The following is an 11,326-nucleotide window of genomic DNA, read 5'->3' as shown; positions in this document are numbered from 1 at the left end:
ATGCATGCATGGAGGAAAAAATACATTACGGTAAAAAGGAGATACTTGGACGTAAGTGTGAAAAGTTTCTTTCTTTAACCTGCTTTTGTCTGTGAAATGTAATTCTTATTTTTTCAAAGAACGTATTTCTGCTCTAAAGTACAACCAAGGTTTGGACATGATTAGAACCTACGATTGTTCGCTTCAATTGCTTCAATTGTATATCGCTTCAATTGTTCAATTTTTTGCTCTGAGAGTACGTCTGAATGTTGACAACCTACATATGAGATGTTAAAATATCCAGCTTCCACCCGGTCTTCGTTTGGGGCCCCGTATCATACTCTCGGCAACTAGCAGCATATGCTACTTCCTTGAGTGTTAGTGTCCATGTTTCGCATCCGTAGGTTAAGAGGAATTCCTAGTTGCGATTTTTCCATACAAACGCTCTCGACTGATTCCTCCCTGGATTTTCAACCTAGAGCAGTGATTTTTTCAAATAAGATCAATATCATTAATATCTGTGCCGCTATGTTTTGCTTTTTTGGATTATTTTATTTTTAAGAAAGATACAGCGCCTCGAAAATCGCAAAAACGGCTCAATTGAATTGGCTGTAAAAAAAGGCACAGTATACAAATATGACAAAAAATATCCAAAAAATCAAAACATAGCGGCATAGATTATTTCTTCCTCTTGCTGTTTCCAAAATTTCATAAAGATTGATTGCGTTTTGGAGGAGGAAACAGTCGAGAGCGAAACCTCGATTTTTGAGTTTTTTGCATGTGAATTTTAGTCCGAGCTGCAGTTGTCCTTATCGCACGAATTAGAGGCGGAGACAGTTTCTAAATATACGTACACAGAAGGAATGGTGATGGGCATAACATGTTAATGGATAAAATGAGAAAAAATACACCAACAACCAACAGTCGATCGCCGTAATATAACCAAAATACCACGTAGTTCTAAGAAAAGGGTGCCATGTGTTTCACACTCTTTAATGTAACAACTATTATGTACCATGGTTTCGTAATAAATATTTATATTCTATTCTATTCTATTCTAAAATGTACCCGTAATGGCCTGTCACTTCAAACCGTTTTTTTGTATTTTTTTACATTGCAGGTCATGTAGTGCTTATGTTTAGTTATGTTTACTATTAAAGGCCTGTAAACAAAGCTAAGTAGGATAATAGGTAAAACCTGCTTATTTTGATTAAAACATCATTAATACCCATTAACAATTAGATTGTCTTGCATTGCTTACACTTGTGCGTCACAAGAAAACCACTAGATAGCAAATTTACATTACGGCTAGCCGATATCAAAATAAGGGCCATTTTGAAATGCGGCGGTTCAACGATTAAGGTATGTTAGGTTAATACCGGATGTGGGTGAAGAACGTAGCAAATTCATTTCTCTCTAATTTGGCTTTATTTTTTAATTTTGGCAACATTGTGTAAGACGCCATTTCATTGCCTCGACTGCCAGTGTCCCAGCGCCACTCAGGGATATCGGGCTTGTGCTATGCGCAATCACATAGAGCAAGGTAAATTTCGTGTATCCGACCTTCGCCCTGTAATTTATTTTGTGTATTGTGATGAAAATGTGTTTGTTTTTGTAATTGTGTTAATGTATAATTTCGTTTAAGATGTTTATTTATAAAACAATCCAATCAAAAACAGACCTAGGATTGCTGTAGACCAATATCCGATTTTGACCCTTCCAGGTAAAGATCGGAAAGAAACAATACGATCTTTACCCATTTAAAAACAGCAGTGTATGTCAAATTTTAAATTTTCTTCATTTTACCTACTTAATTATCACATTTATTGTTTTCTTGATCACACTTTCGTAAATCAAAAGGAAAAGATTTAGGTAGTCTATTTTGTATGTATGTGTATGTACACCTACTTCCCAAAGGTTGCCTGGAGATTGCGTTTTAGCGATTAGACCGCATGTTGTTTACCTGTGCTTATGTTTCTGTTTTCTTTTGTATTGTTTTCTTTTATTGATTATACATGTTAAATTGTATAACAAAATCTAGCAAATTAGCAAATTTTTCGCAATAAAATGAATATTTAAATACTATATGGAAATGATTAAAAATACAGGACCTAAAAGTTTCAATTTTTTTTTTCAACTTTCAAATAGGAATTAAGTAATAGTAACATACGATCAGGAGGGCAACACTCAGAAATGTAGTTAACATTAGTAAAGATGGCGGCGACTTTTATTAATGGGATCCGATAACATACTTTTGCGTAAAGCTGAAGCTGCCGATTATGCAAACTACATCACCAGATATCACTATAAGATTGACAAAATTTAAAGTCATGAATACAATATTAAGAAGGTTGCATATACCTCGTATGTCAAGAGCAAGACTTATCTTCATTCATAATGTTGTTACCTAGCAACTGTTGTTTACTGTAAAAAAAAAAATTAAACAGATATGATTGATATGAACTTATTATTCCTCTAACGAACGACGACGAAATTACCAGGAATTATCCTAACATACACTATACCTGTCCTTACTTTACCTCCGGAATATCTTGAATTCACGTCCAGTTGGATATTAAGGTCAAAGAAGAAACGCTCAGTTGAGGACTAGGCAAGTCAGTTATGAGCACATGAAAGAGTTCTAGATCAGACTGAGACACAAGTCACAGAAGACGAAGCTAATGCAGCTTTGTACACAAAGATGAACATAGGTAAAAAAAAGAACAATTCCAAACAAAATCAGAAGCTGAAGTACTTACAACACCTAGTCTATTACTATCTTGTATACCAAATTGAAAGCAATAAACATATCTTGCATTACTATAAAGTATGTTTTTTTATTCCATTCTTTTTAAAACTTTTCTACATAACATTAGGTCTACTTGGGTGGCTTACAAGTTAGTATTTTGTTTAATATCTTGTAAACAGAAAAACTATGAAAGTTACAAGAAATCAAACAAAAAACTAACATGTATACCGCCGAAGTAGACCTAATATTATGTAGTACGAAAGTACCTACACATACGGATGCATATGTAGATGTGAACGCACACATATATAGTTAGTTTCGGATACGAAATAGAGATAGCACTTCGAAATTAGTTTCCTTAAAATGCTTCAAGAGGGCTGTCTTTTCCTATATATTTTATTCTATTACTTAACTCTTTGCATACGATCCTTACATTTTATCAAAAAAAAAGATTGTATATCAACTATATATATATAATTGCAATATTTTACCGTCAAAATCGCAATTGTTAACACATTGTTTACTTATCAAATTGCCTTATAATATAAGTATCAAAGTTTGAGAGCCACAATTTTACCAAATTTTTGTATCAGGGTTAAGATCGGATACAAAAATACGAAAAATAGAACATTCGATGACAACTTTTAAATTTTTATTGTTGGCTGCAATTTATATACGTAGGAGAAGGCTAAACACCGGACCTATTCTTTGTGATACCTTATTCTCTTTCCATTTAAACCAACTTTTATTCACCATCCGATGTTACCCCTTGATGGCAAAACACTCGTTACCCTAAAAAAGTATGTTTCATCTTTACACGTGAACAAAACTAAAACCTTTATATATTGAAGATTACCAAAATTCAGGCTGAATCTACGGTTATTATTTAATGATTTGCTCCGTACTTCAAGAATCTGACACGATCTAGAAAAAAAATAATCGGGAGTTCTCTCAATTGGTCCCAAAATTGTCCGGCATTATCCCAACATACCTTACCCAGATTGTCATTGCGATACGTTCTTCAATAAGGCGGCACAAGTGTTTAGCCCCATCGTACTACTACTACTATTTAGATTGTAGGTTAACCATACCTACTTACAAAATTTCACAACACACCATGATCACACCCAACTTATTGTCACGGATAGGTACGACGACCGAAGCAAGGACATCATTCTTTTTTGTTGTCTTTATCTGAATTAATTAATAGATACAGTATAATATAATAAATAAGTAATCAATTATAGGACATTATTACTCAAATTGACAAGTACCACAGTAAGCTCAATAAAGCTTGTGTTGAGGGTACTTAGACAACGATATATATAATATATAAATATTTATAAATACTTAAATACACAGAAAACACCCATGACTCGGGAACAAAAATCCATGCTCATCACACGAATATATGCCCTTACCAGGATTTGAACCCGGGACCATCAGCTTCGTAGGCAGGGTCACTACCCACTAGGCCAAACTGGTCGTCAAAATAATAATTAAAAACAATATTATGTGATAACATCAAAAACAACTTATGTCGGGCAGCGCAGGATGAATTCCGGCCGGCGAGCCGGCAATGTCAACGGAACGGCGCGCAATGAGCGGGCGCTCGCGTCTCGCATCTGTGTGCGCGCACTCACACTTAGATAGCTCCCGCTCCCGCCCACCGCAGCGCGACAGAAACATAGCTTCAAAAATTCGAGATTTGAAAAGTTGCTCAGCTAGGAATTGCTCTTAAGAATCGGCGAGTCACGGTCTTATACATTCGGATTGGGAGAAAGTAACGCTCCGTTGGTTGAGCCACCCTGAGAGAATAAATAAAGATCGGAACGTGAAAAGAGCGTACCTGGGTCGCCTAGCAGGAGGACGTCCCATTGAACGTTACAGGTATCGCTGGAGCGACATGGTGCCTTCTTCGAGTCAACAATTGGCGAGATATCGCACAGGATCGAGAAAAGTGGCGCTGTCTTGTGTTTTTGCCAACGGAGTAAGTAAGTAAGTACTTGTTTAATTCAATGCTGCGTAACTCTAAATATGACTTCTACAATAGCATAGCAATATTAATAAGTTTCGAGGTAGCAATCTGTTATTGATAACATAAATATTAAATCGTACAAAATTGGAAAAGCTTATTAGCTTTGGGATCGATGGAATGATAAAGTATAATTAAAAACCACTTGAATTTTATCGATGTAGGTAGGTAATATTATTAATTACTTGATATAATAATTTAGGTGAAAACCCACGTTCGGTGACATGGTTTAATATTACGTAAAGAATAATATAAAATAATTGACCTGCGAAACTACAATGCGGTTTTTTGACAAAAGCCACGCTGGACAAATTAACAGTTTCTCTCAAAATGACCTGTTGCAATATGTAAGTTATTTTTCTATTTATTGAAATATAGATAGAGTCCGTTTAGCCAACGATCTAGAATAACTATTAAAAAAAAAAAACTAAAAAAAAAAAAAAAAAAAAAATACGGCGTTGCGTGAACAAAAGATTTCCTTTAGCAGAATTGGTCCTTAGGACCCAAGGATGGATTTAAGAAGTGGAGCCACCAAGATTTTTGTTGTAAATTTTTTAATGGTGATTATCTATATCATTTAAACTGCTAAAGCTCAAATTTTAAGACACGAAAACAGGGATCCCAGAAATTGTAGGTGTCAAATGTAATTACTGTCAGTATTGTTTGAACGCCATTTAAGACCTAAAATCTGTTTTTGCTATCACATTATTTAGCTCTACTTTTTCTTTCGTTAATTTTCGTAATTTTGTACTGCATAGCACTCGTGTACTCATTGTGGATCTACTGATGTCTATTTTATTGAAATCCGCTTAATATTTTAGGCGCCAGACGAAAAAATATGATTTTATATTCGGGATCCTCTCAAGGCGGTTGGTTTAATTTTTCTTTAATAAAACAAATGTAAACAGATTGTGAAGGGTAAGAGGAATCTACCGATACGTCATTTAAAAAAATCCGCCCAGTATCCTAAGCTACAGGGTGTACTGAATCAGTACTTAAACCCATAACCCTACTTTCTGGTTAAGTCACAGTCGAGTAAAATGTTAATATTAGGATAGATCACGTACAAATGTATAGTTAAAAGTTGAATTCATTTCCGCCGAGTTTCCTATTAAGAGAATGTCCCCTGGAAGTGTATAAGCGCTAAACATTCAGCAAGTATTTTCCATAACAAGATGTATTTTTTCCGCAAAGATGTCTATTTATTGATGAGATGTATTTTGTGTAGAATTTAATAAGCTTGAAACATTCAAGCCTTACACGATATTTTCGTAAAGAACGTAGATTTTGAGTAAAACTCGAATTTCTCCTGGATGGTACACATTTTCCAAGATGGCTGCGATACCTCGAGGTAGTGCGATACCCCAAATGTCAAATGGTGTGGACATGAAAAAGGGGCCTCTAATTTATATACATACCAAATTTCATGACTGTTCTAGAGATTTCGAGGTTGGTCTTAATCCGATTGTGCTATTAGCCAATCATAACTTTTTTCTATTAACCAATCACGACTTTTATGATAACATTGACATAAACTAGACATCGTCTCGCTTTGTAACTGGGGTTTGCAATCCGGATCCGAAATGTATGAAATTATCGCGATCCACGGATCTTCACATACATTTCAGTACCCCTAGTGTAAATATTTTCGACAGCGAAACGTGACGTACGCGTTTGCGTTAAGTGTCATTTTGTATGAGATTTTTGACTTTCCAAAACGTCCCGCTTGGCACGCTGTTCAAAAACCCATACAAAATGAGACTTAACGCAAACGCGTACGTCACGTTTCGCTATCGACTAAATTTACACTAGGGGTACAGATCCGTCGTGCAAATCCGTTGTACGAAACACTATTGTTCCACAGGTGGAATCTCTTTTGAAGGAGTCAATAATTCATCAACCGAACGAAGGAAACTATAGCTGGCTGAAGTCAAGACAAACCCAACATGACTACTCTAAAGACCTGGATGTTTTCAAACCTATGGTTTCTAAGGTAAAACTCGTAATTTGCCCCGAATGTTTAACCGTAGTGCCTCGAAAGTCTCGCAGCGCTCAAGATTCGGCATTTGGAACCACTTGTTACGCTCGTAGTTGAATTTTAGAATGTTTCGCATGCTCAATATTAGCATTAGGGGTTAAACAATAAACAACTTTACCCCCTTTGTAAAGAAACTATTGCTGCCCTCCGAGCGGAAAGCGTCAAATTTCGACCAGCTGCGCTAAACAAAGTGGTCGTTTTTCGGCTCCGTCGAGCAGATAAATAGTATACACACCTCGGCCAGTATATGAGAAAGCCTCAGATCGCATGTGTGTTAACCTCGGCAGCGACAATTACATGCGATCAGTACCCCTAGTGTAAATAAATTCGATTTCGAAACGTGACGTACGCGTTTGCGTTTAGTCTCATTTTGTATTGGATTTAGAAAGAGCGCGCCAAGCGGGACGTTTTGGAAACTCAAAATCCTATACAAAATAAGACTTAACGCAAACGCGTTCGTCACGTTATGATGTCGATCAAATTTACACTAGGGGTACAGAGACATGTCTTACTTTACTGTCCTAGGTATTGACAGTTAAATATCGACACAGTCAAAGTGCTAAAACATGTATACACGACCTTATTACATTAAGGTAGTGTGTACATATTTTTGGCATTTTGTCCGCCCCCCGTTTTTTGTTTGTTTGTGTAAGGACTTGGTTATTGAAACAACGACATATTGGAAGTGTCTTTTATTAGGGTTCCGTAGCCAAATGGCAAAAAACGGAACCCTTATAGATTCGTCATGTCCGTCTGTCTGTCCGATTCTGTCACAGCCACTTTTTTCCGAAACTATAAAAGCTATACTATTCAAACTTGGTAAGTAGATGTATTCTATGAACCGCATTATGATGTTTACACAAAAATAGAAAAAAAACAATACATTTTGGGGGTTCCCCATACTTAGAACTGAAACTCAAAAAATCTTTTTTCATCAAACCCATACGTGTGGGGTATCTAGGGATAGGTCTTCAAAAATGATATTTAGGTTTCTAATATCATTTTTTTCTAAACTGAATAGTTTGCGCGAGAGACACTTCCAAAGTGAAAAAATGTGTGTCCCCCCCCCCTGTAACTTCTAAATTAACAGAATGAAAAATCTAAAAAAAATATATGATATACATTACCATGCAAACTTCCACCGAAAATTGGTTTGAACCAGATCTAGTAAGTAGTTTTTTTTAATACGTCATAAATGGTACGGAACCCTTCATGGGCGAGTCCGACTCGCACTTGGCCGCTTTTTTGTAAAGCGCTGTATCACTCTTACCTTATTGTTTATACATATCTCTATTCTTGTTACTCTAACGGTGTTATTAAATATCGAATGAGACTACTATGGTTCGACCTAATAATCGACTTTGCCCTTACATGCCCTTTGAAATTTAAATTGAAAGAATATTTATATTATTTTAATTTTAAATTTCACATCTCTCTTACCCTTACATTTGTACCTTGACTGTACCTACCTAATAATGTACTGTACTTACTGTTATTATACAGGATGGAAAAACATACGGGTCCTCGACGGAAAGTCCTTAAGTCAGCTTATTTTACTTAACTTGTTTTTGCATTTTTTTAAATTTACTTGTCTCGCCCGGGAATCAAACCGACTAAAATTTCCAAAACATAGACACCCGCTACCTATTTTATTCTGACGACCGGTCTGGCCTAGTGGGTAGTGACCCTGCTTAATTGCCTTTGAACACAGATATTTTTTGTTCCTGAGTCAGGGGGGTTTTCGATGTATATGAGTCTACAAATGAAAAGTATATATATATATATATATATATATATATATATATATATATATATATATATACATATGTATATCGTTGCCTAGTACCCATAGTTCAATCTCCGCTTAGTTTGGGGCTAAGTCGATCTACGTATGATTCTCAAAGAAACATTAGGTCTTACACTCGACTGTCCCACAAAATATCCATAAAATCGAATATTTAGTACACAAGAATATTTTTAGACAAGCAAGTTATAATAGTACATTACGATACAAGTGCGAAAAATAGGAAATTCGAAACGAGTGGCGATAAATTAAAACACGACCGAAGGGAGTGTTTTAAATCGACACGAGTTGCGAATTACCTATTCGCACATGTATCGTACAACGTTTTACAGTACATATGGCCCTTTAAATGTTCGACACAGTAACATAATATGCTACTTCTCGCACTAGTGCTATAAAGTAGCCCCATATGTACTGTAAAATAATATTTGAATGCAGTTTATTTCTTTTTAAAAATAAAAGAATGTTTCCTTTGAGTAAAATGAGCTAGCTTTAGGCACTTTCTCTCCAGGGCCCATTAATTTTTCCACTCTGAATAGTATTTATATACAATTTTCCTACTCCTCTACTGTTATCGGTCATTTATGCATTCATTAACACGAATATAAGAACATACATAAAAGGTTTCAAGAAAAGTCTATATTGTCTATTCCTCATAAAAGCTCTTGTGCTTTTAATCGCTATAACGTTACTGCGATTAATGGCTACCAACCTAACAAAACCAAAACGAATACAGTTTTAAACTAAGTGCATTGCTGCCAACTTACAAAATATTCATTTGGTTGCATAGTAAAAATAATTACTTCATAAGTCAGAAACACGCATGTGACACCCGTAATATAGCAACACCCATAGACTACGAAGTCCGCTTAGCGTTGCTTGTTAATCTCCGTAGGCTACGGTGGCCAAAATTGAGAAAAAACTGTCCAAAAATTTAATTTAGCAAGTAGCTAGTACCAGGGACTCATGAGTTACGAGGTGTCGCTGACCGGCCGGCCGCGGCCCGGTGCGGGCTGGGCGCGTAACAAGGTATGCTCGCGTCTTGGCTATATACTTTTGCTGTAATTTGTTTACCTAAATTAAGATTTATTTTTGTTGACTCGTAGGAAAAATATTGTATGCAACGTTGTATAAGTAGGTCAAAAAATGCTCGTGGCGTATTCCTTTACAATGTTCGCCTACGCCTTCGGCTCCGGCTCACATTGTAACTCACACCACTCGCCTTTTTTGACCCTTCTTATACAACTGTAGCATAAAATACTATTATAGCCTTCAAACGCCAATTCTCGCAAAATTGTACCTACTGGTCAGCGACACCTCATAACTCATAAGGCTCTGGTACTTGCTCCTTGCTAAATTAAAGTTTTGGATAGTTTCCTCTTGATTTGGCCACAGTAGCCTATGGAGACTAACAAGCAACGCTAAGCGGCCTTTGTAGTCTATGGGTGTTGCTATATTACGGGTGTCACATGCGCGTTTCTGACTTATGAAGCAATTGTTTCTACTATGCAACCAAAGCAATATTTTGTAGGCAGTAATGCACTTAATTTGAAACTACGTTTGATTTATTATTTTAGGTTGGTAGCCATTAATCACAGTAACGTTATAGCGATTTTGAAGCACAAGTGCTTTAATAGTACATTACGATACAAGTGCGAAAAATAGGAAATTCGACACGAGTTGCGAATTACCTATTCGCACATGTATCGTACAACGTTTTACAGTACATATGGCCCTTTAAATGTTTGACACAGTAACGTAATATGCTAATTTGCGCACTAGTGCGGTAAAGTAGCACCATATGTACTGTAAAATAAGTAATAAAATTGCTTTCTCAGATGTCTTCTGAAAGCTGTGCATCCATAGCAGTGAAACTTGACAATCTCACCGAAGGAGACGTCGGTACTGCAGCGATCCTCGGCCATTTTAAACGGTTACTGTTAGAGCAGCACAGCTTGCAGCTCATAGAGAGCGTGACAAGGACGAAGAATAGGAAGAGGAACAGAGTGTGTCCAGATTTAGGGGAGAGGCAACCTATTGTGTCTTTTATTTTAGACTAGGGGGCGTCCATAAATTACGTGAGATGATTAAAGGGGGGAGGGGGTCGAGTCAAATCTCATCTAATCTCCCGTTGGGGAGAGGGGGGGTCTCGACAAATATCACGCAATTTATTCTCTGATTGAAACAAAAAAAAAATTATACTATTTTGGTCCATTTAATCCAAATTGTATGTACATGCTTAAACTAGTCGTAAATAAAAGCACGAACCAAATTGTTTTTTCTTTTTACAATAAACAATCCAACGCGTTTACGTAATAAACCCACATTCTGAAAAATCTCACGTGAGATTGGGGGACGGGGGAGGGGGTTGAATAAAATCTCACGACATCTCACCAAGGGGGGAGGGAGGGTCAGAAAATTGAAAAAAACACCTCACGTAATTTATGGACGCTCCCCTAGTTTAGTAGAAGTTAAGAGAAGTAGTTTAGAGAGCCTATCTTAAAACTTTTCATGTTTATCCTTGTACCTTTTGTAGGATGAAATCAAATTAGTTTTATTTATTATTTAATAAAAGACTAAAAATATTATTTTAAGAACTTACATTCCATGTATTTATAGTTACATATTTAGGTCAGTACAAAAAAAAGTTACATAAAAAAATAACAAATACTAACTTAACCCTAGTCAAAAAGACCCATAACACTAGCCGCATTACTATGT

At 36.2% G+C, this 11,326-nt stretch overlaps 1 protein-coding gene across 1 annotated transcript; it reads left to right on the top strand.

The window, feature by feature from the left end:
• Positions 1-6,095: 6,095 nt before the first annotated feature.
• LOC133531859 (uncharacterized) lies at positions 6,096-10,665 on the top strand. Its single transcript, XM_061870254.1, has 3 exons — positions 6,096-6,114; positions 6,569-6,756; positions 10,444-10,665. Exons 1-3 carry the CDS (start codon positions 6,096-6,098, stop codon positions 10,663-10,665), a joined length of 429 nt encoding a protein of 142 aa, XP_061726238.1.
• The last annotated feature ends 661 nt before the right edge of the window (positions 10,666-11,326 follow it).

Source organism: Cydia pomonella, chromosome 26 (genome assembly GCF_033807575.1).
Source record: "Cydia pomonella isolate Wapato2018A chromosome 26, ilCydPomo1, whole genome shotgun sequence".
In the NCBI taxonomy this organism is placed as follows: Eukaryota; Metazoa; Arthropoda; class Insecta; order Lepidoptera; family Tortricidae; genus Cydia; species Cydia pomonella.
The sequence above is the reverse complement of the archived record's forward strand: the minus strand, read 5'-3'. Positions and strand labels throughout refer to the sequence as shown.

Bases quoted from the DNA above. Each gene is read 5' to 3' on its own strand.
- LOC133531859 (XM_061870254.1), top strand. The intron at 6,757-10,443 runs GTAAAACTCGTA...TTGCTTTCTCAG, and splicing joins TCAAACCTATGGTTTCTAAG to ATGTCTTCTGAAAGCTGTGC.